The sequence below is a fragment of the Callithrix jacchus genome, chromosome 15 (genome assembly GCF_049354715.1).
Source record: "Callithrix jacchus isolate 240 chromosome 15, calJac240_pri, whole genome shotgun sequence".
Lineage (NCBI taxonomy): Eukaryota > Metazoa > Chordata > Mammalia > Primates > Cebidae > Callithrix > Callithrix jacchus.
In genome coordinates this window covers 35,177,845-35,200,826 of record NC_133516.1, presented here as the reverse complement: position 1 = coordinate 35,200,826, position 22,982 = coordinate 35,177,845, and the positions used below count along the sequence as shown (strand labels likewise).

General features: G+C 41.3%; 1 protein-coding gene across 50 annotated transcripts in view; it reads left to right on the top strand.

The window, feature by feature from the left end:
* Window positions 1-22,982, top strand: part of PBRM1 (polybromo 1) — a 153,596-nt gene that overhangs the window by 29,328 nt on the left and 101,286 nt on the right. For 48 of the 50 annotated variants that reach the window (XM_054245729.2, XM_035275781.3, XM_035275772.3 and 45 more), the window contains 5 exons: window positions 2,448-2,564; window positions 13,762-13,830; window positions 17,429-17,527; window positions 21,559-21,644; window positions 22,718-22,813. In XM_054245729.2, the coding sequence (XP_054101704.1) occupies window positions 2,448-2,564; window positions 13,762-13,830; window positions 17,429-17,527; window positions 21,559-21,644; window positions 22,718-22,813 (467 nt within the window). The remainder of the gene's footprint in view (window positions 1-2,447; window positions 2,565-13,761; window positions 13,831-17,428; window positions 17,528-21,558; window positions 21,645-22,717; window positions 22,814-22,982) is intronic. The other 2 variants (XM_078351109.1, XM_035275768.3) reach the window with 1 other exon arrangement.

Below are 22,982 nucleotides of genomic sequence, written 5' to 3'. Positions count from 1 at the left end.
GTGGTTCACCCCTGTAATCCCAGCACTTTGGGAGGCCAAGGTAGGCAGATCACCTGAGATCAGGAGTTTGAGACCAGCCTAGCCAACATGGTGAAACCCCGATTCTAGTAAAAATACAAAAATTAGTTAGGCATGGTGGTGGGCACTGGTAGTCCCAACTACTCAGGAGGCTGAGGCAGGAGAATTGCTTGAACCTGAGAGACAGAGGTTGCAGTGAGCCGAGATCATGCCACTGTACTCCAGCCTGGGTGATAGAATGAGAGACTGTCTCAGAAAAAAAACAAAAGAAAAGAAACATGTATACACACATACACAGTTCCTATATATATATATTTTATATCATATATATATGTGTGTGCGTATATATATATGTGTGTGTATATATAGATAGATAATTCTTTAGCACCTTGTCAATTTCTTTAAGTAATTAAGTGATTAGAACTAGACAGAATGCTAAAAATAGGAATTCCCTGGAAATTTACTCTCTGATTATGAATATAGGAGAAGCAGCCCATGCATTTTTGGGAAGAACACTGCTAACGGAGGCCCCACCCTTAGTATAGGCCTGCAGGGCTGTAGTCAAAAAAATTAAAATCCCTATATTTAAGACTTGCTTATATTTCTTTTTGTAATACATAATTGATGAGAAATTGGGAGGATCTTGTACATTCACATTTATACCTCCCAAGCCTCTTTCAGATTTTTTTTTTTTAGACGGTGTCTTGCTCTTTCACCCAGGCTGGAGTACAGTGGTGCAATCATGGCTCACTGCAGCCTCTACCTCCTGGGTTCAAATGATTCTCCTGCTTCAGCCTCCCAAGTAGCTGGGATTGCAGATGCCCACCACCATGCCAGCTAATTTTTGGATTTTTAATATAGACGAAGTTTCACCATGTCGGCCAGGCTGGTCTCCAACTCATGACCTCAGGTGATCTGCCCACTTCCGCTTCCCAAAATGCTGAGATTACAGGTGTGAGCCAGACCCCAAGACTCCAGCTCTACGATTCTCATGGAGGAAGAAGAAATTTTCAGGCTTCTAATTTTTAAATTAAGGATGATTTTCTTGGGACTGGTGCGGTGGCTCACACTTGTAATCCCAATACTTTCAGAGGCTGAGACTGGAGGATCGCTTGAACCCAAGCATTTGAAACCAGCCTGGGCAATTTAGTGATATGCCCATGTCTACAAAAAGTAAAAAAAAAAAAAAAAAAAATAGCCACGCATGGTGGTACATATCTATGGTCCCAGCTACTTGAAAAGCTGAGGTGGGAGGATTGCTAGAGCCCGGGAGGTGGAGGCTGCAGCGAGCCATGGTCACACCACTTCACTCCAACCTGGATGACAGAGCAGTGAAAAAAAAGTGTTGGACCTTAAAATTGAGACTATACTAAATAAAAAGAGCTTCTGTTGGATTGGGACAAAATGCCAGTGCTCTGATTATTTAAACCAGAAATAACCATTACTATTTATTTTATATGCACAAATAATGATTTGGACTAGAAGCATCATTTAATCCTTGACTGAGACATCCCATTGCTTATTCTAGAAACTTGCTTCAAACTTGGACCCTCCCTGGTCAAATACTCTTTGAGGCATATACTTTGTTGAAGTAGTGACTAAGCTGGGTATAAACCAGTGAATCTGAAGAGCAGAAATGGTGTACATTGATTTACTTAATCGCTATTTCATGTTGAATTCAGTTGTTAGATCTGGTAGAGTACCCCGTGGTTAAAAGTATGTAAGTAATCATTGTCCTATAAGAATATGAAGACTTCAGTAGATGTGGACAGCAGATATAGAAATGACCAACTATTATGGGACATGTTTTCTCCTGCTGAGTTGCTCATTTCACATTTGTGGCACTTAAACTTTGCCATTACAATATTTACTGTAGAAAAAGTTTCAGTAAAAGGACCTAGTACAAGAGATTTCATTGCAAAAATAATATAAGGATCCTCATTGGTTTCATATAGGTTTTTCTAGGGATACAGTGCCTGTGTCCAGCATCAGAACATTATGGGATATTCTTGAAATTTGGACTTAAAATAAGCACTGCTTAGAAGTTGCTCTTTTTGGCCAGGCATGGTGGCTCATGCCTATAATCCCAGCACTTTGGGAGGCCAAGGTGGGAGGACCACAAGGTCAGGGGTTTGAGACCAGCCTGGCCAACTTGGTGAAACCCTGTCTCTACTAAAAATACAAAAATTAGCTGGGTATGGTGGTGCCTGCCTGTAATCCCAGCTACTTGGGAGGCTGAGGCAGGAGAATTGCTGGAACTCAGGAAGCAGAAGTTGCAGTGAGCTGAGATCACGCCACTGCACTCCAGCTTCTCCATCTTAAAAAAAAACCAAAAGTTGCTCTTTTGAATTAGCTTTACAATTTTAGAAGCTATGTAATATTCAACATTTTATTCTCTTACCAAGTACTTTTTTTCTCCTCATTATCAGTCTTCTCCAACTTACTTGAAGGAGATCCTGGAGCAGCTTCTTGAAGCCATAGTTGTAGCTACAAATCCATCAGGACATCTCATTAGCGAACTTTTTCAGAAACTGCCTTCTAAAGTGGTAAGTGATGCAGTTAAAAACAGGTAAGTTACAGTATTTTGTTTTTAGTACTTCAAGAATTTTATTAGTTACTAAAATAAAGTAAATTTAGAAGGAAGATGTTGGGCCAGGTACAGTGGCTCATGCCTGTAGTCCCAGCACTTTGGGAGGCTGAGGCGGGCAGATCACTTGAGGTCAGGAGAGACCAGCCTGGCCAACATGGTGAAACCTCATCTCTACTAAAAGTATAAAAGTTAGCCATGCGTGGTGGCGGGTGCCTATAATCCCAGCTACTCAGGAGGCTGAGGTAGGAGAATTGCTTGAACCTGGGAGGTGGAAGTTACAGTGAGCTGAGATCATGCCACTGCACTCCAGCCTGGGTGACAGAGTGAGACTACATCTCAAAAAATAAATAAAAGGAAGATATTTGAGGCAGCCATGAGATCCTGTTCACAGCAGTACAAAAGGTCTATCGTTTTACATGATCAGAAAATTGTGATTTTTTTTTTTTTAGTTTTTTGATTAATAATTCTTTTTGTTTGTTTCTTGTGGTAAAAGATGCATCTCATAAAATTAATCATTTTAGCCATTTTCAAGTATAGTTCTGTGGCATTAAGTACATTCACATTTTTATGCAACCATCACCACTCTATGGAACTTTTTAGTCTTACGAAACCAAAACTCCATACCCATTAAACACTTAAGTCCACTCCCCTCTTCTCCCAGCTTCTGGCAACCACAATTCTGTTGTATATGAATTTGACTATTCTAGGTACATCATAGAAGAAGAATCACACAATATTTGTTCTTCTGTGACTGGTTTATTTCACTTAGCATATGTTCAGGATTCATCTATATTGTAGTCTGAATCAGAATTACATTCCTTTTTGAACTGAATAGCAATTTTGTTATTTACATATAATACATTTTGTTTATAAGTTTTTTGGGGTGTTTTGTTTTGTTTAGAGATAGGGTTTCACTGTGTTGCCTAGGCTGGCCTCAAACTTCTGGACTCAAGTGATCCTCCTACCTCAGCCTCCCAAGTAGCTGGGTATACAGGCTTGTGCCACCATGCCTTACTACATTTTGTTTACTCATTCATCAGTCAGTGGATATTGGGTTGTTTCCAAGATTGGCAATTCTTCAGTGATAAAATAAACACTTAACTAAGCCTTCTTTTTTTTTTTTTTTTTGAGATGGAGTCCTGCTCTGTTGCCCAGGCTGGAGTGCTGTGTCTTGATCTTGGCTCACTGCAACCTCCGCCTCCCGAGTTCAAGTGATTGTCCTGCCTCAGCCTCTCACATAGCTTGGATTACAGGCATGCACCACCACACCCAGCTAATTTTTGTATTTTTTAGTAGAGACAAGGTTTCACCATCTTGGCCAGGATGATTTTGAACTCCTGACCTCAAGTGATTCACCTGGCTCAGCCTCCCAAAGTGCTGGGATTACAGGCATAAGCTACCATGCCCAGCCTAAACCTTGCATTTGTAAAAGTGGAAACTTTCTCTTTGTACAGGAGATAGAGTAAGAGGAAGATAAATGAGTTTTTCTTCCTTTTACTTCTCTTTGATCTCTTGGTGATTCTAAAAAGAGAAAAATGAATTGAGTATTCTTCTACCTGAAAAAGGAAAGGGCTTTCTAGACAAATGAGACCTTTAAAAAGTATCAGAGCTCCTTATGCCTTCACACCCAAAAGATAATTAACATATAGATTTGACTCACATTGGCCTATGAAACTGCAAATATGTTCATGGCCTTAGCATTCTTGTATTTCTAGGTAAGGATTTACTTTCAGAAGTACTCTGTGGTAGCACTTAGCCCTATTGTGATCATTAACTTTTGTGTCTACCTTCTTTTCTCCCCGAGTTTCTTGAGGACAGTGACCATGCTGTATTTACCTTTGTGTTCTTGTCTGTAACTGGAACCTAGTAGGTCATAGGTATGCAAGATTCTTGTTGACTAATGAGTAGCATTTCCTCATCAGTCATTGGAAAGACTGATTATCCTTAACTAGCTTTAGGATAGTTACAACATTAGAAATAAAGCATCTGACTGTAGCAGGAGCTGCCATGGGAAATGGATCTCTCGGACACCGAATACAGGAGGGAGTTTATTCGGCCGGGAGCAAGGTGGCATAGTTGCCTAACAGCCAAGCTCGCCTAAAAAAGGAAGGTTCCATCTTTATATAGGCTTATACTTTAGATGTTACACGTGGAAGAATCTTAGGTTTATAGCTTAACATATGAAAAGGGTCTGGGTTTACAGTCTCAGGAATTACATATGAAGAGGATTTCGGTTTACAGTCTTAGGAATTACATATGAAAAGGGCTTTGGTTTACAGTCTTAGGAATGAAAAGGGGAAGTTTACAGTCTTAGGAAAAAGGGGAAGTTGATCTGAGATGCCTAGGTCTCCCTCTTCAGTTGAGCCTGTAAATAGGGGTCTGGTATCCCCATGAGCCATCTTCAGCCCATGTGGCCGGCCCATAGTACTCAATAATTCTCTCAAGTGGCCACTCATCATCTGCTCAATCCCCTATTTTTAGGTCTCTCTTCTCCCTAGCAGAGTAGACTGGATACCCTAACAGCTCACCTGTCTTAACAGATAATAGGAAGAAAGAGGGCTTAATGATGTCTACGACACAGCTACCTGTCGATCTTATGGATTACACACCTTATATTGAGTACCATTATATAAACAGGTTCCCTTCTGTGTCCCCATATATTTATAAGAACTGCAGGACAAAAGAATGGTAGTAACTACATCCTACCTGTTATACATACTGAGGGCATTCTTCAAAATTAGTTAATGTTCCTACTTTGCAAGTCCAGATATTAAGAAGAACAAGTCCCACGATGAATCTCCTCATGCTTCAGCCGTGCGTGGACCAGCCAGCCTCCGGGGTGTGGCTGGAACAAGGCTTGTTCTTTTTAAGGTGATTCTGCAGTCCTTGCCTTGGTCTAAGTCTCAGCTGTTGCTGGTTTTTATGCAGCTATAGTGGATTCAGGCTGGGACTCCCTCTACCTTCACAGCTGTGGGATTGGGCAGGATCAGGTCTGAGGTCCTTTCCATTGTGGCTTTAAAGGGACTGTACTCCCGTCCTTTATCCACTCGTGATTACCTAGTGAGAAAGAGTGAACTGGAGAAAAAGGCTTACAGGACATTTGTTATTTACTTAGGTTGAAGTATCCTAAGTGATTCTCCTTAGAGCTGGTAACTAGCATCCTAACTTAATCTCTCCCCACTCCCGAGGAGTTCCTAGGAGTGCCCAGAGTAGGGGAGGGGGCCTATGGTATAAGACTACATAGGGGAATATCCTGTTTTTCCTAAAAAGGGTGCCTCTAATTTTAAATAACCCCAAGGGAAGTGCCTGCACGCACTCTAATCTTGTTTCCTGACACACTTTCCCTAAGCTTTTTTTTTTTTTGGTCTGGTTCACTATTCCAGAACTCAGGTCAGTAGGCAGTGTGCAGTTGCCAGGTGATACCCAAGGCCGTTGCTGTTTTCCGGACTAAATCTGCCACAAATGCTGGTCCACTGTCTGCTCCGATGGTCAGTGGCAGTCCAGACCTATGGATAAGATCTCGAAGCAGCACACAGGTTACTTCATGGGCTCTTTTAGTCCCATCCAGAGTATCTGCATGCCAGGACCAACAAATACTATGTCCTCCACACTTGGACATTTTAATAAAGTCTACCTGGAGATCTTCAAACGGAGCTGCTCCATAAGCTTGAATTCCGGGGGGAATAGTTGGACCCTGCCTCGCGTTGTGTTGCCGACATATAATGCATTGCTGTGCCACAGTTTTGATCAAGGCTGCTAAGTGTGAGATGTAAAAGTACCAGCCCAACATCTTTTCAAGAGACTCTTGACCTAAATGAGTGGTTTCATATACAGCTTGTACAACTGTGGCCCCCAGCAGCTGTGGTACTGCTATTCTTCCATCTGGCCATTGGATCCATCCTTCTTTATTCAGTTGCCCCCTTCTGTCTGGAGAAAGTCTCTTTCTTCCTCGGAGTAAGTAGGTATTAGATCAGGGATCTGGGGAATCAGCGGGGCTGTAACTGCTATTTGGTAGGGGGCAGATGCTGCCTTACGAGCTGCTGAATCCGCTCAGGAATTTCCCAGGGCCATGGCAGTGTGGGCCCACTGATGTCCTCGGCAATGCATGACCACCACCCTCTGGGGCTTCCAGACTGTTTCTAGCAGCTGCAAAATTTCATGCTGATACTTTATTTCTTTTCCCCGGAAGTTAACAGGCCTCTCTCTTTGTACAGTGCTCAATGTACTTGGAGAGTCCAGAAGGCATATCGAGAGTCAGTGTAAATGTTTACAACCTTATCTTTACTCAGCTCTGAGGCTTGAGATAAAGCGATGAGTTCAGCCTTCTGAACTGAGGTGCCCTGAGGCAGGAATCTGGCCTTGATTATAGTGTCCAGAGTTACCACGGCGTAGCCTGCACATCTTTCCCCTGGTGGACTGACAAAGCTGCTCCCATCCACGTACAACTCCCAGTCTACTACTGCTGATCCCGAAGATCAGGCCTGCAGGAATAGACTGTGTCCAGGACTTCAACACAGTTGTGTTCCACCGGACTCTCTGACATTGGGAGCAAAATGGTGGGGTTTAAGGTGTTGCAGACTTCAGTGGCGATGCGGGGATTTTCACATAGCAGGCCCTGGTATTTGGTCAGCCTAACATTTGATAACCAGTGGTGCCCTCTGGTATTCATTAGAGTCACTACTGCATGAGGTGCCTTGATATTTAGGTTCCGTCCCAGAGTTAGCTTATCTGCTTCTTGTGCTAGCAGGGGCCCTTAAGCATGGGGGCCATCCTTTGGAAACTCCATCCAGCTGCTTAGAGAGGTAAGCTACAGGCCTGGGCAAAGGTCCTACTGTTTGTACTAAGACCCCAACTGCCACTTTTTCTCTTTCTGCCACATATAATGTGACTGGCTTTGTTAATTCAGGCAGCCCCAAAGCTGGAGCTGACATTAGTTGTTTTCAGTTTCTGATAGGCCTGATGCTGCTGGGATCCCCATTCAAAGGGCTCCTTGTCTCCCCACTTTGTCACATCATAGAGGGGTTTGGCTAGTACTGTGAAGTTTGGAAATCCACAGTTTACAAAACCCACTGCTCCCAGGAGCTCTCTCACCTGCCTTTTAATCTCAGGTTCTGTCACTTTGCAAGTGGTTTGCTTCCTCTCTGCTTCTAGGCTGCGTTCCCCCTTCCAGATGGTGAACCTCAGATATTGCATTTGCTTTTTGGCAAATCTGGGCTTTTCTTTTAGACACTTTATACCCACAGTCCTCCAGGTGCCAAAGTAAGGCCTTGGTTTGTGCACCCGACTGCCATGCTGTGTCCCAATAGAAGGTTATCAGCATACGGGGGTAGCGTGCAAGCAAGAAGCTTCCGGGGGGCAGTTACAGGCTGAAGCCTCCCCAAGGATGATGAGAGAGTTTTTGAGCCCCTGGCAAGCTGGGTCCAGGTGTATTGAGTGGTTACACCTGCTTCTGGGTTTCTGCCATTGAAATGCAAATAGTTTTTGACCCTCCGAGGCCAGTCCAATGCTAAGGAGGTATTCTTTAAGTTCAATTAAGTGAACCAACTATCATCTGCTGGCAATAATCCCAACTTTGTGTATGAGTTATGTGCAAAGCAATGCAAGCCCTGCACAGGCCTGGGTGATAATATCAGTCTTCTGCTTCTGGCTAGGAAGGTTTATTGTCACTTTCCAAGTGACAATAAGAGCCTGGATGACCGCTGCCTGAGGCATTTTTAGCTGCAGGGAGTCTCTTTTTGAATGGGATAGTGGCCCTCCATTTGCACAACAGGTTTTGCCGGAGAAGGGGGGCAGGGGCAGTCCATTAAGTACAAGAAAGTCTGTTCTCTTAACACCTTAATAGCTAACAATATTGGTTCTGTTTTTTTCCATGGGGGGTTAGAGGGCTGTCGTCCAGACTGTGGGCTCTTTGGGGGCATATGAGTCTGCCCTGGTCTCTTTTAGTCCAGTGGCCTTTCCATCAGATTGAACAGACCCCTTCACTTTTTATCTGGATCCTTGTGCTTAGGATCGCCCTGTTCTCCCATTAACTGTGGGCATTTTTTTTTCCAGTGTCCTATTTCTTGACAAAATGCACACTGATCGCATTGCAGGAGCAGGTGGGCAGACTGTGAGGCTTTCCAGGAACCCCCCTTTTTCCATGCTCTTGGGGGTGTTCCTCTCATAGCAGCTATCAAGTCAACCTTCTGTTGAGCCTGACGTTCCCTTTCCCTATGATCTTCCCTCTGGCTTACCACCTCTTGGTTTACAAACACCTGGTTAGCTACTTCCAATTACTGAAATATTCATGCATGCAAATCCTGCCTGTTTCTGCCACCGAATTTGCCTGGACATGGGAGTCGCGTTTCTCAGTGGCAAGGGGGATGGTGGTTTCTATCAGTCTATCCCTTGGCTACTAAAACAGTTGCTGCCTGTTCTCTTAGCCACTTCAGAGGGGTTAACACTAACTGCAACCACGAGTCTATGTAGGGAAACTGATCAAGGTGTTCTAGCTCGCTGTATATAACCTCATGCCTTACTTTGGAGACAAGTGGGGCCTGTCTAGGGTCCCCTCTGGGGGCCAACCTACCCTAAATGCTGGCCAATCTTCCCTACATAAAACCCTTAATTTCTCTGGTGTCATAGTTACTTTATAATTCCCACTAAATCCCTTCTTGAAAATTTTCAGCATGGTTTGTAAAGGGGTGAGCTTGTTATGGGGGTGAGCCATATTAACACTTCAAAGAAACAATTCCCACAGTTAAGAAAGTGTTAGTTCACTCACAGCAGTTCCCGCCTAGCAAGACACAGCACAGAACACTCTCCAATTTACATTCACTTCAATCCTTTTACAATACCCAGAGGCTTCTTCACTCAGCCTTCTGTGGCTGTCTCTAATTCTTACAAATTGCTCAATGCATGAGGCCCTTCCTAATGGGCCCAATACCTTTTACGACTGATGAGTCCGGCTGGACACATCTACACACAGACACACATCCAATTGCTCTCCTTCCAATTCAAAACCATAAGCAAAAGCTTCCAAGGTTACAGAGAGAGCTACCTTCCAATGTACCGATCTGGCACCCATGGGTTATCAGGTCACGCTTCCACCCAAAACAGGGTGGGCTACTTTCCCGGGTTCAGTCTGCTCGACAACACAGAGACACATCCACACAGACAGACACACATCCGATTGCTCTCCTTCCAATTCAAAACCATAAGCAAAAGCTTCCAAGGTTACAGAGAGCTAACTTCCAACATGCCGATCTGGCACCCGTGGGTGATCAGGCCACGCTTCCACCCAAAATGGGGTGGAATTTCCCAGATTCAATCTTACCATATTCAGTGAGCCGGACTTCCCCAAATGCTAGTTCCTCCTCAGTGTTTAGCCACTGGGTGGATCCACACTTCAGGGCCTCCCTGCTCCACTCTGGCAAGGCTTTTACACTGGGCAAATACCTGCCTGGGAGCACTCTCAGGATGCATCACCCCAGCGAGCAGAAGTCCACAGGGCTAGGCAAGGATGCTCCACAGGGCTAGGAAACCACCTAAGAGATTTTTCGCCACTCTCTACTATCCGAGACTTGCTTCCCAGCCAAGGCATCAAAATGTAGCAGGAGCTGCCATGGGAAATGGATCTCCCAGACACCAAATACAGGAGGAAGGAGTTTATTCAGCCGGGAGCAAGGTGGCATAGTTGCCTAACAGCCAAGCTCGCCTAACAAAGGAAAGTTCCATCTTTATATAGGCTTATACTTTAGATGTTACATGTGGAAGAATCTTAGGTTTATAGCTTAACATAAGAAAAGGGTTTTGGTTTACAGTCTCAGGAATTACATATGAAAAGGGCTTTGGTTTACAGTCTTAGGAATGAAAGGGGGAAGTTGATCTCAGGAAGATGCCTGAGTCTCCCTCTTCATGACCACTGCTGTCCTATATGTGAATCTTATTAGAAAGATCTAATTAGTATATAGGTCATATGACTTAAAATTTTAAGCAAAGAAAAAAACAGTATGATGATTCTCTAAAGAATTAAACATGGACTTACCATATAATCCAGCAGTTTCACTTTGGGTATATACTCCAAAGAAAGTGAAAGCACAGTATTGAAGAGGTATTTGTATACCCATATTCATAGCAGTATTCAAAATAGCTAAAAATGGAAGCAACTCAGGTGTTCATTGGTGAATGAATGGGTAAACAATATGTGACATATACATAGAGTGGAGTATTATCTGACATTAAAAAGGAAGGAAATTCTGAAACTTTCTACATGGATGAACCTTAAAGATACTATGTTAAGCTAAATGAGCCAGTCACAAAAGGACAAGTACCGTATAATTTCTCATATGACGTACCTAGAATACTCAAAATCTTAAGAGACATGTTTAATATGTACAGAGTTTCCATTTTGCAAGATTAAAAAGTTCTGGAGGTAAATGTTTATGATAATTGCACAGCAGCGTGAGTGTACCTAATGCCACAGAACTGTACACTTAAAAATGGCTAAAATGGTAAATTTCATGTTACTACTTGAAATTTATTTTACTGCAGTAAAAAGAATTATGAAAGAAGTACAAGATAGGTGCAGTGACTCATAACTGTAATCCTAGTGCTTTCAGAGGCCAACATATCTGAGATTGCCTCTACAAAACAAAATTTTTTTAATTAGCTGGGCATGGTGATGTGCACCTGTAGTCACACCTGTTTGGGGGGCTGATTTGGGAGAATCACTTCAGCCTAAGAGTTCAAGGTTTCAGTGAGCGATGATCATGCCACTGTACTCCAACCTTGGCAACAGAAAGAGACTCTGTCTCGTTTTCTGTTTCACTTGCTCTCACTCTCATTCATAGATGCACACAATAGAAGTACAGTCTTTGCTCAAGATTTATTCTTACTATGCAGAAGATAATAATTGATAGGCAACAACAGTGATTTGGGACTATGAAACATCAATAATTAGTTCCCCATTTTTACCTTCAAGGTCACCTTGAAGGAGCTGGTTTGGAAAAGCAGGTTTCTATTGGTTCCCCTGGGTGTGACAGTTTGAAAGACAACAAGGATTGAGATCTGAAGGGGCAGGGCAGTTTTCACTTTTCCTTAGTAAGTTCATCCCAAGCAGGCTGTCTGTCAGGGAGAGAGGTAGATTGGGAATATGTGGGATTGGATGACTTCTGATTCCTTTTTTTTTTTTTTTGAGACGGAGTTTCGCTGTTGTTTCCCAGACTGGAGTGCAATGGCACTATCTTGGCTCACCGCAACCTCCACCTTCTGGGTTCAAGCAATTCTTCTACCTCAGCTTCCCGAGTAGCTGGGACTACAGGCGTGCACCACCATGCCCAGCTAATTTTTGTATTTTTAGTAGAGACAGGGTTTCACCTCGTTGACCAGGATGGTCTTGATCTCTTGACCTTGTGATCCACCCACCTCAGCCTCCCAAAGTGCTGGGATTATAGGCGTGAGCCACTGCACCCAGCCGACTTCTGATTACTTTGTACACCGTGGAGGGTGGCTTTGCCATATTTTGTCCTCTGAACTTTCTCTCAGAAGTAGAACTGGTGAAGAGAAGGTGCAGAAATAGAGATTGATCCAAGTAAAGGAAGGAGTAGGGTTAAGAAAGTCATGGTAAGCTTAGGGGACAGATGAGATAAAGCAACGCTGAGATCATCGTTCAACCTAGTAACTGAGTGAAGGCTGCTTTTCTTGTTATTTGGGCTTCAGTAGGGTGTGAACATGTTGGAAGAGCTGGGAGAGCACAGTCTGACTTCCTCTGAACCTCACCTACCTGAGAAGACCAACTTTGGGTATTTGGGTAACTGTACTTATTTCCCCCAAGGAAGAAAATCTGTAGGAAAGCCTGAGGGCAGTGAGTAATTCTAGGTTGTTGTGAAAACTTCAGTGATATTCCTTAACATACTCAACTTTTTGGGATGAGCTAATATCTGATAAATCAGAAGTTGCTAATAATTTTGCTTCATTCATTTATTCATTCATGAGATGGAGTTTCGCTCTCATTGCCCAGGCTGGAGTGCAATGGCATGATCTCAGCTCACTGTAACCTCCACCTCCCAGGTTCAAGCAATTCTCCTGTCTCAGATACCCAAGTAGCTGGGATTGTAGGCATGTACTAACGCACCCGGCTAATTTTGTATTTTAAGTAGAGACAGGGTTTCATCATGTTGGCTAGGCTGGTCTCGAATTCCTGACCTCAGGTAACCCACCCACCTCAGCCTCCCAAAGTGCTAGGATTACAGGTGTGAGCCACTGTGCCCAGCCTGCTTCATTTCTTTAACAAAGTTTCATTCTTTTTTCTGTTTTTAATTTAGTAATAGTAGCATATAACAAAGTTTCATTCAAAAGATATTTTGTTTTGAAAAAACTTACTTTGACTGAAATAAGCAGAAGCATCAAGTTAAACATGAAGCTAACAAATTTTGCAATCTGACTTCTTATAAATCCTATCAAAGTTTATGTGAATATTATAGAATTATGTTAGATTATAAAATTAAAACAGCTTGTAACAAACTCCTGAAAAGCATTTTTTCTGCACCTTTCATGAAAAAATTGTAGGATTCTGTGAATTTAGAATTTTTTTTTTTTTTTTTTTTTTGAGACGGAGTCTTGCTCTGTTGCCCAGGCTGGAGTGCACTAACGCAGTCTTGGCTCATGGCAACCTCCGCCTCTCAGGTTCAAGTGATTCTCCTGCCTCAGCCTCCTAAATAGCTGGGACTACAGGTGTGTGCCACCATGCCCGGCTAAATTTTTTTGTATTTTTAGTAGAGACAGGGTTTTGCCTTGTTAGCCACATGGTCTCAATCTCCTCATCTCGTGATCTGCCTGCTTTGGCCTCCCAAAGTGCTGGGATTACAGGCATGAGCCATGTCGCCTGGTCTAGAATTTTTTTGAAACATTAAATTATAGTGTGCTAGTTGCATAATAACTCTCAATACCAAGTGTTAACTTTTATGTCATGCTGTTAGATAGGTCATGAAGCTTCTTAAAATCAAATTCTTTTTGCTTCAGATACAATAAACATGCTGTATAGCTGTCTCTTTAGCCTTGAATCTCACAAAGCTGCTTAACTGGTTGAACAACAGATTGTCAGTGTACTTTCTTCTCTTCTGATTAGCTGAATACTTTAACTTATTGAGCATGCCTGGCTTTTTGTCTTCCAGCAATATCCAGATTATTATGCAATAATTAAAGAGCCTATAGATCTCAAGACCATTGCTCAGAGGATACAGGTATGAAGGTGACCATATGTAAATGTGTGTAGTTTTGAGCAGATTGGCCTATGATCTTTCCTAGGAGCTTTTAGCAAACAGAGAAGCTAGATGTCTCTGTAAGGGGTTAGCAAATCATGTAAACAAACTAAAATAGTGTTACTGATTGTATGTAGATTTGGATTGCATCTTAGGACAAAAAAAGCATTGGTTACTGACATTTCTGATTATAAAATATACATAGGCAGTAAAAGCTTTGTTTCATTTTAAAATTTTTTTAATTTTTGTGGGTGCATAGCAGGTGTATATATTTATGGGGTACATGAAATTTTGATAACAGGCATACAATGTGTAATAATCACATCATGCTAGCTGGGGTAACTTGTGGTCTATTTTTATCTGCTTCAAAATAGCTTTAGGATACATTAGAATAAAAGGTACCCACAATGGATGTTAGAGTGTAAGGTCAGTGGAATTAGATGATACATTTTTCTCTTTTGCTCTCTCTACCCTCCCCTTCACTGTATCTCTAACAGTAAATAGTGGCAACTAATCACTCACATAGACTTGCTATGTAACTAGTACTGTTTTAAGTGCTTTATGTGAATTAGCTAGTTAATTCTTAAAACTCCGCAGGGTAGTACTGTTAGTATTCTCATTTTACAGGTAGAAAACTGAAGCCCAGAGATGTTAAGTAACTTTCCCAAATGACCACCTAAAGTAAGGAGAACTGGGATTTGAATCTAGTCTGACTCCAATCTGTGTTTTCAACCCTTACACTTACTGTTTCTCCACAGAGTAGGTGCTTAATAAATATTAATTGTGTGACTGACTAGGATTTAAAATTTGATGATTAGAAGTAAGGGAAAATATAGGGAGAAAGAGTTAAATTGTACCAGAAATTTAGTATTTAGAGTAGAACTGATGTGGTTCTTTTTCTAGCTCTACTACTTACCAGCTATGTCACTTTGGTCAAGTGATTTGCCTGTTTCTCTGCTGTATGTTGCGTGTAGCATTGCCACTTTGCAGAGTCATAGAGGTTAGTGATAATATAGATAAATCATCTCACATAGAATGTACAGCATGAGGCCCCTGTAAATATGAGTCACTGATCTTCCCAGGATAAGGAGGGTTTGCTGCTCCCAGGAAGTAAGGCAAAAAGGAAAACAATGTGTTACATATTCTCATTGAGAAATGAGACTGATAGCAACTGTGGTTTGCCAGGAAGGAGAAACTTCCTTGGCTTTAAATTCTAAGAGATTAGTAAAGAGTAACAGTGTATAATTACTGGTACCACAGATAAATTTTCACAGAATGATAAAATGCAGATTCCTGAATGTATCATCTGTTTTTTTAATGGTGTTTTTTTTTTGTTTTGTTTTGAGACTGAGTCTTGCCCGGTCACTCAGGCTGGAATGCAGTTGTGTGATCTCAGCTCACTGCAGCCTCTACCTCCTGGACTCAAGTAATTCTCCTGCCTCAGCCTCCCTAGTAGCTGGGATAACAGGTGCCTACCAACATGACTGGCTAATTTTTGTATTTTTAGTAAAGACTGGTTTTCACCATGTTGGCCAGGCTGATTTCAAACTCCTGACCTCAAGTGATCCACCTGCCTTAGCCTCCCAAAGTGTTGGAATTACAAGCGTGAGCCACTATGCCCAGCCTCATATGGTTTTTAAATCATCCCAGTAACTGCTACTGAGAATGACTCAAGTCTCCTAAATCCCTGGAATTTCTAACATCTGCGTAGGGGGATTATGTTTTCATAATCCTAGAAATTGAATCAGATCTTTAATCATCTGTACCTCAACCCCAGTCTTCTCTCTTTGACTTCTCACCTTATCTTGTCTTTTCTTCTTTCCAAAAGTCTCAGAGTCGCTTTTTTAAAGTCACCCGATTCAAGGTCCTTGTCCTCTTATGTCCAAATCACTGGAATAATCTGTCCTACCTCTCTGATGAAAAGCTTTCTAGTCCTTTCTGTATCTTGCCTCCTGACCTTGGTTTTCTTCCTGCCAGTCCCCTGCTCAGAGACTTAATTCACTTGTTTTCTAATGTCTGCTAAAGCATGTCACAACTCCTTGTACCAGTTGAACAAAACCAACTCTGACTAACTTAAGCAGAAAAGAAATTTTTGAAAAGCCTATTGGATAGCTCATAGAATTATTGGGAAGGAAGGCTGAAGAACTAGACTTTGAATACTAGGCAGGACTCAGGAACATTATGGCACAGCTGAGATCATGCACAGCCTCTGTGGTGCCATTGCTGTTACTACTGTCATTTGCCACTGTGGTCCCTGGATATTTGCTGTTCCACTGATAGACTCTCCTCCCCTTCAAGAGTCAGGAATGAATTCCTGCCATTCCTGCAGGAGTCAGGAATGAATCCTGGCCATTGCATTAGTCCCTCTAGACCTAAGCATGAATTAGCTGACCTGTGGTTATTTCCCCTTGCCTTGGCTGCCAGGCTGCTAACAAAGAGACCATCTGCCCACTCCTATCCTCGTTGTGGGAGGTAGAGCCCTCCCTACACCTGTGCTGGGATTCCCTCGGTATAGGAAGGATGCATAGTTGTTGGGTAATCCTACATGATGAATAACCACTCCTTTGCCTGGATTGTGCCTCTTGTTTTTACCCTACCTGTGCTTATGGTTCTACCCTTCTCCACCTTCCACTTCACTCGGTTTGGTTTTCTCACTCTCTCTTAACCATGTCTTTTTCATTTCTGTGTACTTATCATTAGTCATGTGTGCCTCTTACCTAAAAATGTGTTTCTCTTTCATTTCCTTTGTAAATTTAGGCAACTATATGAGTATTCCTGGGTCATTTTGGATTGAGTGAGCTTAGGATGTGATAGCTCTAGCACACAGTAGGTACTCACAAAATGTTAGCCTCTGTGCTAGACTGATTTCATATTTTACCCCAAGTAGTCCATATAACTAGAGGGAGATTTGCTTCACACTACTGAATCCATTTGAAAGAATTAGTATTCATGAAGCACTTAAAACTGTTCTTGGCACATAGTAAGCACTATGTGTTTGTGAAATGAAACTTTTACCTTACCTGACTTTTTAAACATTGTAATTTATTTTTATGAGAATAATGCAACTCTGGTTTTACCTATCTCAAAAACTTACTTATAAATGGGTACAGTAATAATTTATAAAAAAGAATATGACCTTATATGTTGTTAATCTGTGTACTTTCTTTTTTTTTTTGGAGACGGAGTTTCGCTCTTGTCATCCAGGCTGGAGTGCAATGGCGTGATCTCGGCTCACCACAACCTCCGCCTCCTGGGTTCAGGCAATTCTCCTGCCTCAGCCTCCTGAGTAGCTGGGACTACAGGCGTGCGCCACCATGCCCAGCTAATTTTTGTATTTTTAGTAGAGACGGGGTTTCACCATGTTGACCAGGATGGTCTCGATCTCTTGACCTCGTGATCCACCCGCCTCGGCCTCCCAAAGTGCTGGGATTACAGGCGTGAGCCACTGCGCCCGGCCCAATCCGTGTACTTTCTAATAAAGTCCTAGAATATGGTGACAATTTAGAAATATGTGGAGGTTTTTTTTTAAGGTTGTACTGACTCATTAAAAGGAACTGCTGTATTTTGTTGTTTGCTGTAGAATGGAAGCTACAAAAGTATTCATGCAATGGCCAAAGATATAGATCTCCTAGCAAAAAATGCCAAAACTTATAATGAGCCTGGTTCTCAAGTATTCAAGGTTAGTTTTTGTTGTTGTTGTTGTTGTTTTCATTGGTAATAGTAGATAGTTTAATTTAAAGTCAGTAATTTTTATATAACAGATTTATTGAGATACAATTCACATACCATGCACTTTATCCATTTAAAGTATTTAATTTAATAGTTTTTAGTATATTCATAGAGTTGGGCTGTGCAGCCATTACTCCAGGCAATTGACAGTTGCCTTTTTTTTTTTTTTGAGACGGAGTCTTGCTCTGTCACCAGGCTGGAGTGCAGGGGCGCAATCTCGGCTCACTGCAACCTCCACCTCCTGGATTCAAGAGATTCTTCCGCCTCATCCTCCTGAGTAGCTGGGACCACAGGCGTGTGCCACCATGCCTGGCTAATTTTTTTTTGTATTTCTAATAGAGTCGGGGTTTCACCATGTTGGGCAGGATGGTCTCAATCTCCTGACCTCGTGATCTGCCCACCTCGGACTCCCAAAGTGCTGGGATTACAGGTACAAGCCACCGTGCCTGGCCAACAGTTGCTTTTTATGTTCCCCCAACGTCTCCAGCCCTAAGCAACCTCAAATCTGTTTTCAGTCTCTATATGTTTGCCTATTGCCGTATTATACATATGAAATCATAAAATATGGGGTATGGATTTTTTTGTGACTAGATTCCTTCACTTTAGCATGTTTTCAGGGTTCATCCATGTTGTAGCATCTGTCAGTGCTATGTTCTTTTTATTGATGAATAATGTTGTACTATATGGATATACTGTATTTTATTTACTCATTCATTAGTTGATAGATATTTAGATAGTTTCTACTTATTGGCTGTTATAAATAATGCGGTCGTAAATGTTCACATAGAAATTTTTATGTGGACGTATAAATACATATATTATACATTTTTTTTTTTTCTTGGATTCCTACCTAGGAATGAAATTGCGGGGTCATCTGGTAACTGTATATTTAACTTTCTGAAGAACCGCCAGACTGTTTTCACAGTATACCATTTTACACTCCCACCAGCAATATCTGGGTGTTGCCATTTCTCCATATCCTCACCAACACTTCTTTTCCATTTTTGTTTTTGTTCTTATTGTAGCTATCTCAGTGGGTGTGAAGTGGTATGGCATTGTGGTTTTAACTTACATTTCTCTAATGATTAATGATGCTCAGCATCTTTTCATTTCATTCTTTATTTTGATTTTTAGGTCATTCATACGTTTTTGGAGAAATGTCTGTTCAGATCATTTGCTCATTTTTTAATTGTGTTACCTCTCTTTTTGTTGTTGAGCTGTAAGAGTTCTTTATATGTTCTGGATATTATACCCTTATCATACAAATGGTCTGCAAATATTTTCTCTTATTCTCTTGTTTCACTTTTGTGATTGTGTCTGTTGACACAGCAGTTTTTAATTTTGATGAAGTCCACTTTATCTGTTTTTTCCTTAGTTGCTGATGCTTAGGTGTCATATCAAATAAACCATTGCCTAATGCAAAATCACAAATACTTACACCTGTGTTTTCTTATGAGCATTTTATAGGTTAGCTCTTAACATGTTTAGATCTTTGATCCAGTTTGAACTAATTTTTGTATGTGTGAGGTATATGTAAGGTAGGAATCCAAATCCATTCTTTGATATGAGATGTTATCCCAGCACCATATATTGAAAAGATTATTCTTTTTCCCTTGAATTGTCTTGGCAACTTTGTTAGAAATCAGTTGACCACAGATGTATGGGTTTATTTCTAGATTCTTGGTTCTGTTCCACTCACCTGAATTTCTGTCCTTATGCCAGACCTGGTTAGTTTTGAACCCATTTTTCAGTTAAATACTGACTTACTCCCTGCATATAAACTTCATAAATATAAAAAGCAGTCTGTACATATAAAAATACACAATGTAAAATGACTGTTTCATTGCCTTGCAAATTTCCTCTTGGAAGTTTTATAGTTCTGTAATGAATAATTGCTTGTAGAAATTTATTGAATTAATCTTATATCATTGTGGATTTGCCAAAGGATGCTCAGAAAATCTTTTGGGAATGAAATCATTTAGATTTTCTGAATGCTGACTCAAATACTCAAAATTGCTATTGGTAGTTAATGATAACTTTTATTTTTCATATTTTAAGAAATTCTGGGCAGGGTGTGGTGGCTCACGCCTGTAATCCCAGCACTTGGGGAGGCCGAGGGCAGGCAGATCACGAGGTCAAGAGACTGAGACCATCCTGACCAACATGGTGAAACCCCGTCTCCACCAAAAATACAAAAAATTAGCTGGGCATGATGACATGCACCATACTGCTTAGGGAGGCTGAGGCAGGAGAATCATTTGCACCCGAGGCAGAGGCAGCAGTGAGCCGAGATCACACCACTGCACTCCAGCCTAGGCGACAGAGTGAGACTCTGTCTCAAAAAGAAAAAAAGAAATTCTGAGTGAATATCAGGATAGGACATTTTGATAGTGTACAGTGCTAGTTGTTTGAGAATTTTACTTTTGGGTCTAACTGTATTTTCTAACATAAGTTTTAAAGAGAAACTTAAGCAAGTAGATTCATTCTAAACTTATGTATATAATCTTTAATCTTAAAAGTGCATCTTTATTTTGATTTTTAGGTCAGTGTACACAAGTAGAGTTCATTGTCCATAGTTCATCACCTTATCTGCAGTTTTGCTTTCTGTGATTCTAAGGTCAGAAAATATTAAATGTATTAAATGGAAAATTCCAGAAATAAGCAGTTCATAAGTAAATTGCACACCATTCTGAGTATCGTGATGAAATCTCATGCCATCCACCTCTGTCCTATCCTGTCTCACCTGGGACATGAATCATTCCTTTGTTCAGCCTATTCACACTGTATATGCCACCTGCCGTTAGTCACTAAGTAGCCATCTTGGTTATCAGGTCGATTGTTGTGGTATCACAGTGCTTGTGTTCAAGTAACCTTATTGTACTTAATAATGGCCCCAAAGGACAAGACTTGTGATGCTGGCAATTCAGTAAGCTTTAAAGTGATTTAGTGAAAAGGTGAAAGTTCTTGACTTAAGAAAGGAAAAAAACAGTATGCAGAGATTTCTAAGATCTATGGTAAGAACGTATCTCCTGGCTGGGCACGGTGTTTAGGCCTGTAATCCCAGCACTTTGAGAGGCCAAGGCAGGAGGCTCACTTGAGGCTAGGAGTTTGAGACCAGCCTGGTCTACATAGCAAGACTGTTTCCACCAAAAAAAAAAAAAAAGATGAATCTGCTATTCATGAAACTGTAAAGAAGGAAAAAGAAGTTTGCTAGTTTTTTTTTTTTTCTTCAGACAGCAGACTGTTGCTCTGTTGCCAGGCTGGAGTGTAATCTCCACTCACCACAACCGCTGACTCCCTGGTTCAAGTGATTCTCCTTTCTCAGGCTCCCAGGTAGCTGGGATTACATGCACATGCCACCACGCCTAGCTAATTTTTGTATTTTTAGTAGAGATGGGGTTTCATCATGTTGGCCAGGCTGGTCTCGAACTCCTGACCTCGTGATCCACCTGCTTCTGCCTCACAAAGTGCTGGGATTACAGGCATGAGCCACTGCGCCTGGCCGAAGTATGCTAGTTTTATTGTTGCACTTTAGACTGCAAAATGTTATAGCCACAGTGCATGAAAAGTGCTTAGTTAAGATGGAAAAGGTATTAAATTTGTGGCTGGAAGTCATAGATTGAAATGTGTTCCAGGTTTGATACTGTCCAAGGTTTCAGGCATCTGCTGGGGGTGTTGTTATATCTTCCATGGACAATGGGGCATTAGTGTATTATACCATTAGATCTTTGTCTTAATATTACTTGACTAATCATGAAAGAACTAGGGCGCATTTTAACTTACATTTAGTTAGTGACAACTTTATGAAGATAGATATTTTGGAAGCTTGCAGAAAGGTTAGAGGATGCAGATTTGTGGGTATTGAATGGAAGTTTGCTCCAAGTGAAAAGAGTGCCATAGAAGGTGCCCAGAGCATGAGTTGGGGGTTTTAGCTGTCCTTTTATCTGTTCCTTTTTAAACCAAGTAATTTCATCTTGACAGGATGCAAATTCAATTAAAAAAATATTTTATATGAAAAAGGCTGAAATTGAACATCATGAAATGGCTAAATCAAGTCTTCGAATGAGGTAAGTTTAAGAAAATGTCTAGGCCAGGCATGGTGGCTCACACCTGTAATCCCAGCACTTTGGGAGGCTGAAGCAGGTGGGTCACGAGGTCAAGAGATTGAGACCAACCTGGCTAACATGGTGAAACCCCATCTCTACTAAAAATACAAAAATTAGCGGGGCATGGTGGTGCGTGCCTGTAGTCCCAGCTCCTTAGGAGGCTGAGGCAGGAGAATCGATTGAACCCAGGAGGCAGAGGTTACTGTGAGCCAAAATTGCACCACTGTACTCCAGCCTGGTGACAGAGCAAGACTCTGTCAAAAAAAAAAAAAACAGAAAAAAAGAAAATGTCTAAAACCCCTCTGCCTTTATATTTGCTGAATTTTCTAGGTAGTTAAATCAATAAACATAAACATGATGTGTGTTGCATTTCAAGATGATACTTACAGTTGATAATATGATTCCAAAGATGGTAGTAACTCTTAGCCAGCCCCTTCATTACTGCTGAAGGGCTTTATTTAAAAATAAACATTTAAAAAACTTAATATCACTATATACTTTTATTGCTTTGTACGGTATGAATATATATACATATATGTAATATATATTACATTAATATTACACAGAATAAATATGTATTTAAGAGTACAGTATTTATATATAATATTAGTATATATTCATTTTTTCAGTAAGGCTATTTAGCCAGTTATCAGGAAATCCACAGTCTCATCCTGGCTTTTCCTTATACTAGAACTGTGATCTTGAAGTAGTCTTAGTTTTAGGATTGTATTTCCTCCTACCTGAAATGAGAAGGTTTGGTGACCTTTCAAAGCTTTCCTCTAGCCTTAACATTGTTTCGATACCAGGTGTTTTGGTCACTGCAGTGACCAGAAGCTCTCTAGAACCAGCCCTGATCTGTTTTTCCCTGCAGAGTCACCAGAGCCTCAAGCAGAATATGCTGCATAGTAGAAGTTCACAAGTATTTTAGCATTTCTATTTAGATGAGAAGAAAATGGGTGTGTGTGTGTGTGTGTGTGTGTACCCCCACACGTAGCTACCAGGTTTCTAAGCTTTTTTATCTTATCTCTGGATAGGACTCCATCAAACTTGGCTGCAGCTAGACTGACAGGTCCTTCACACAGTAAAGGCAGCCTCGGTGAAGAGAGAAATCCCACTAGCAAGTATTATCGGTGAGAAAAAGAGTGTTTAGTCTGAGAGCTGACCTGTGCTTATGAAGATAAGCATACTAGTATTTTCCCAGTGGCTATCTTGAAGGAATATTTTGGGTATAGTTGGGTGGTTATGAAAATTTGTTGTCAAATGGTTTATTTAAAAGGTTGAGTTACTAGGCTGGGCTTA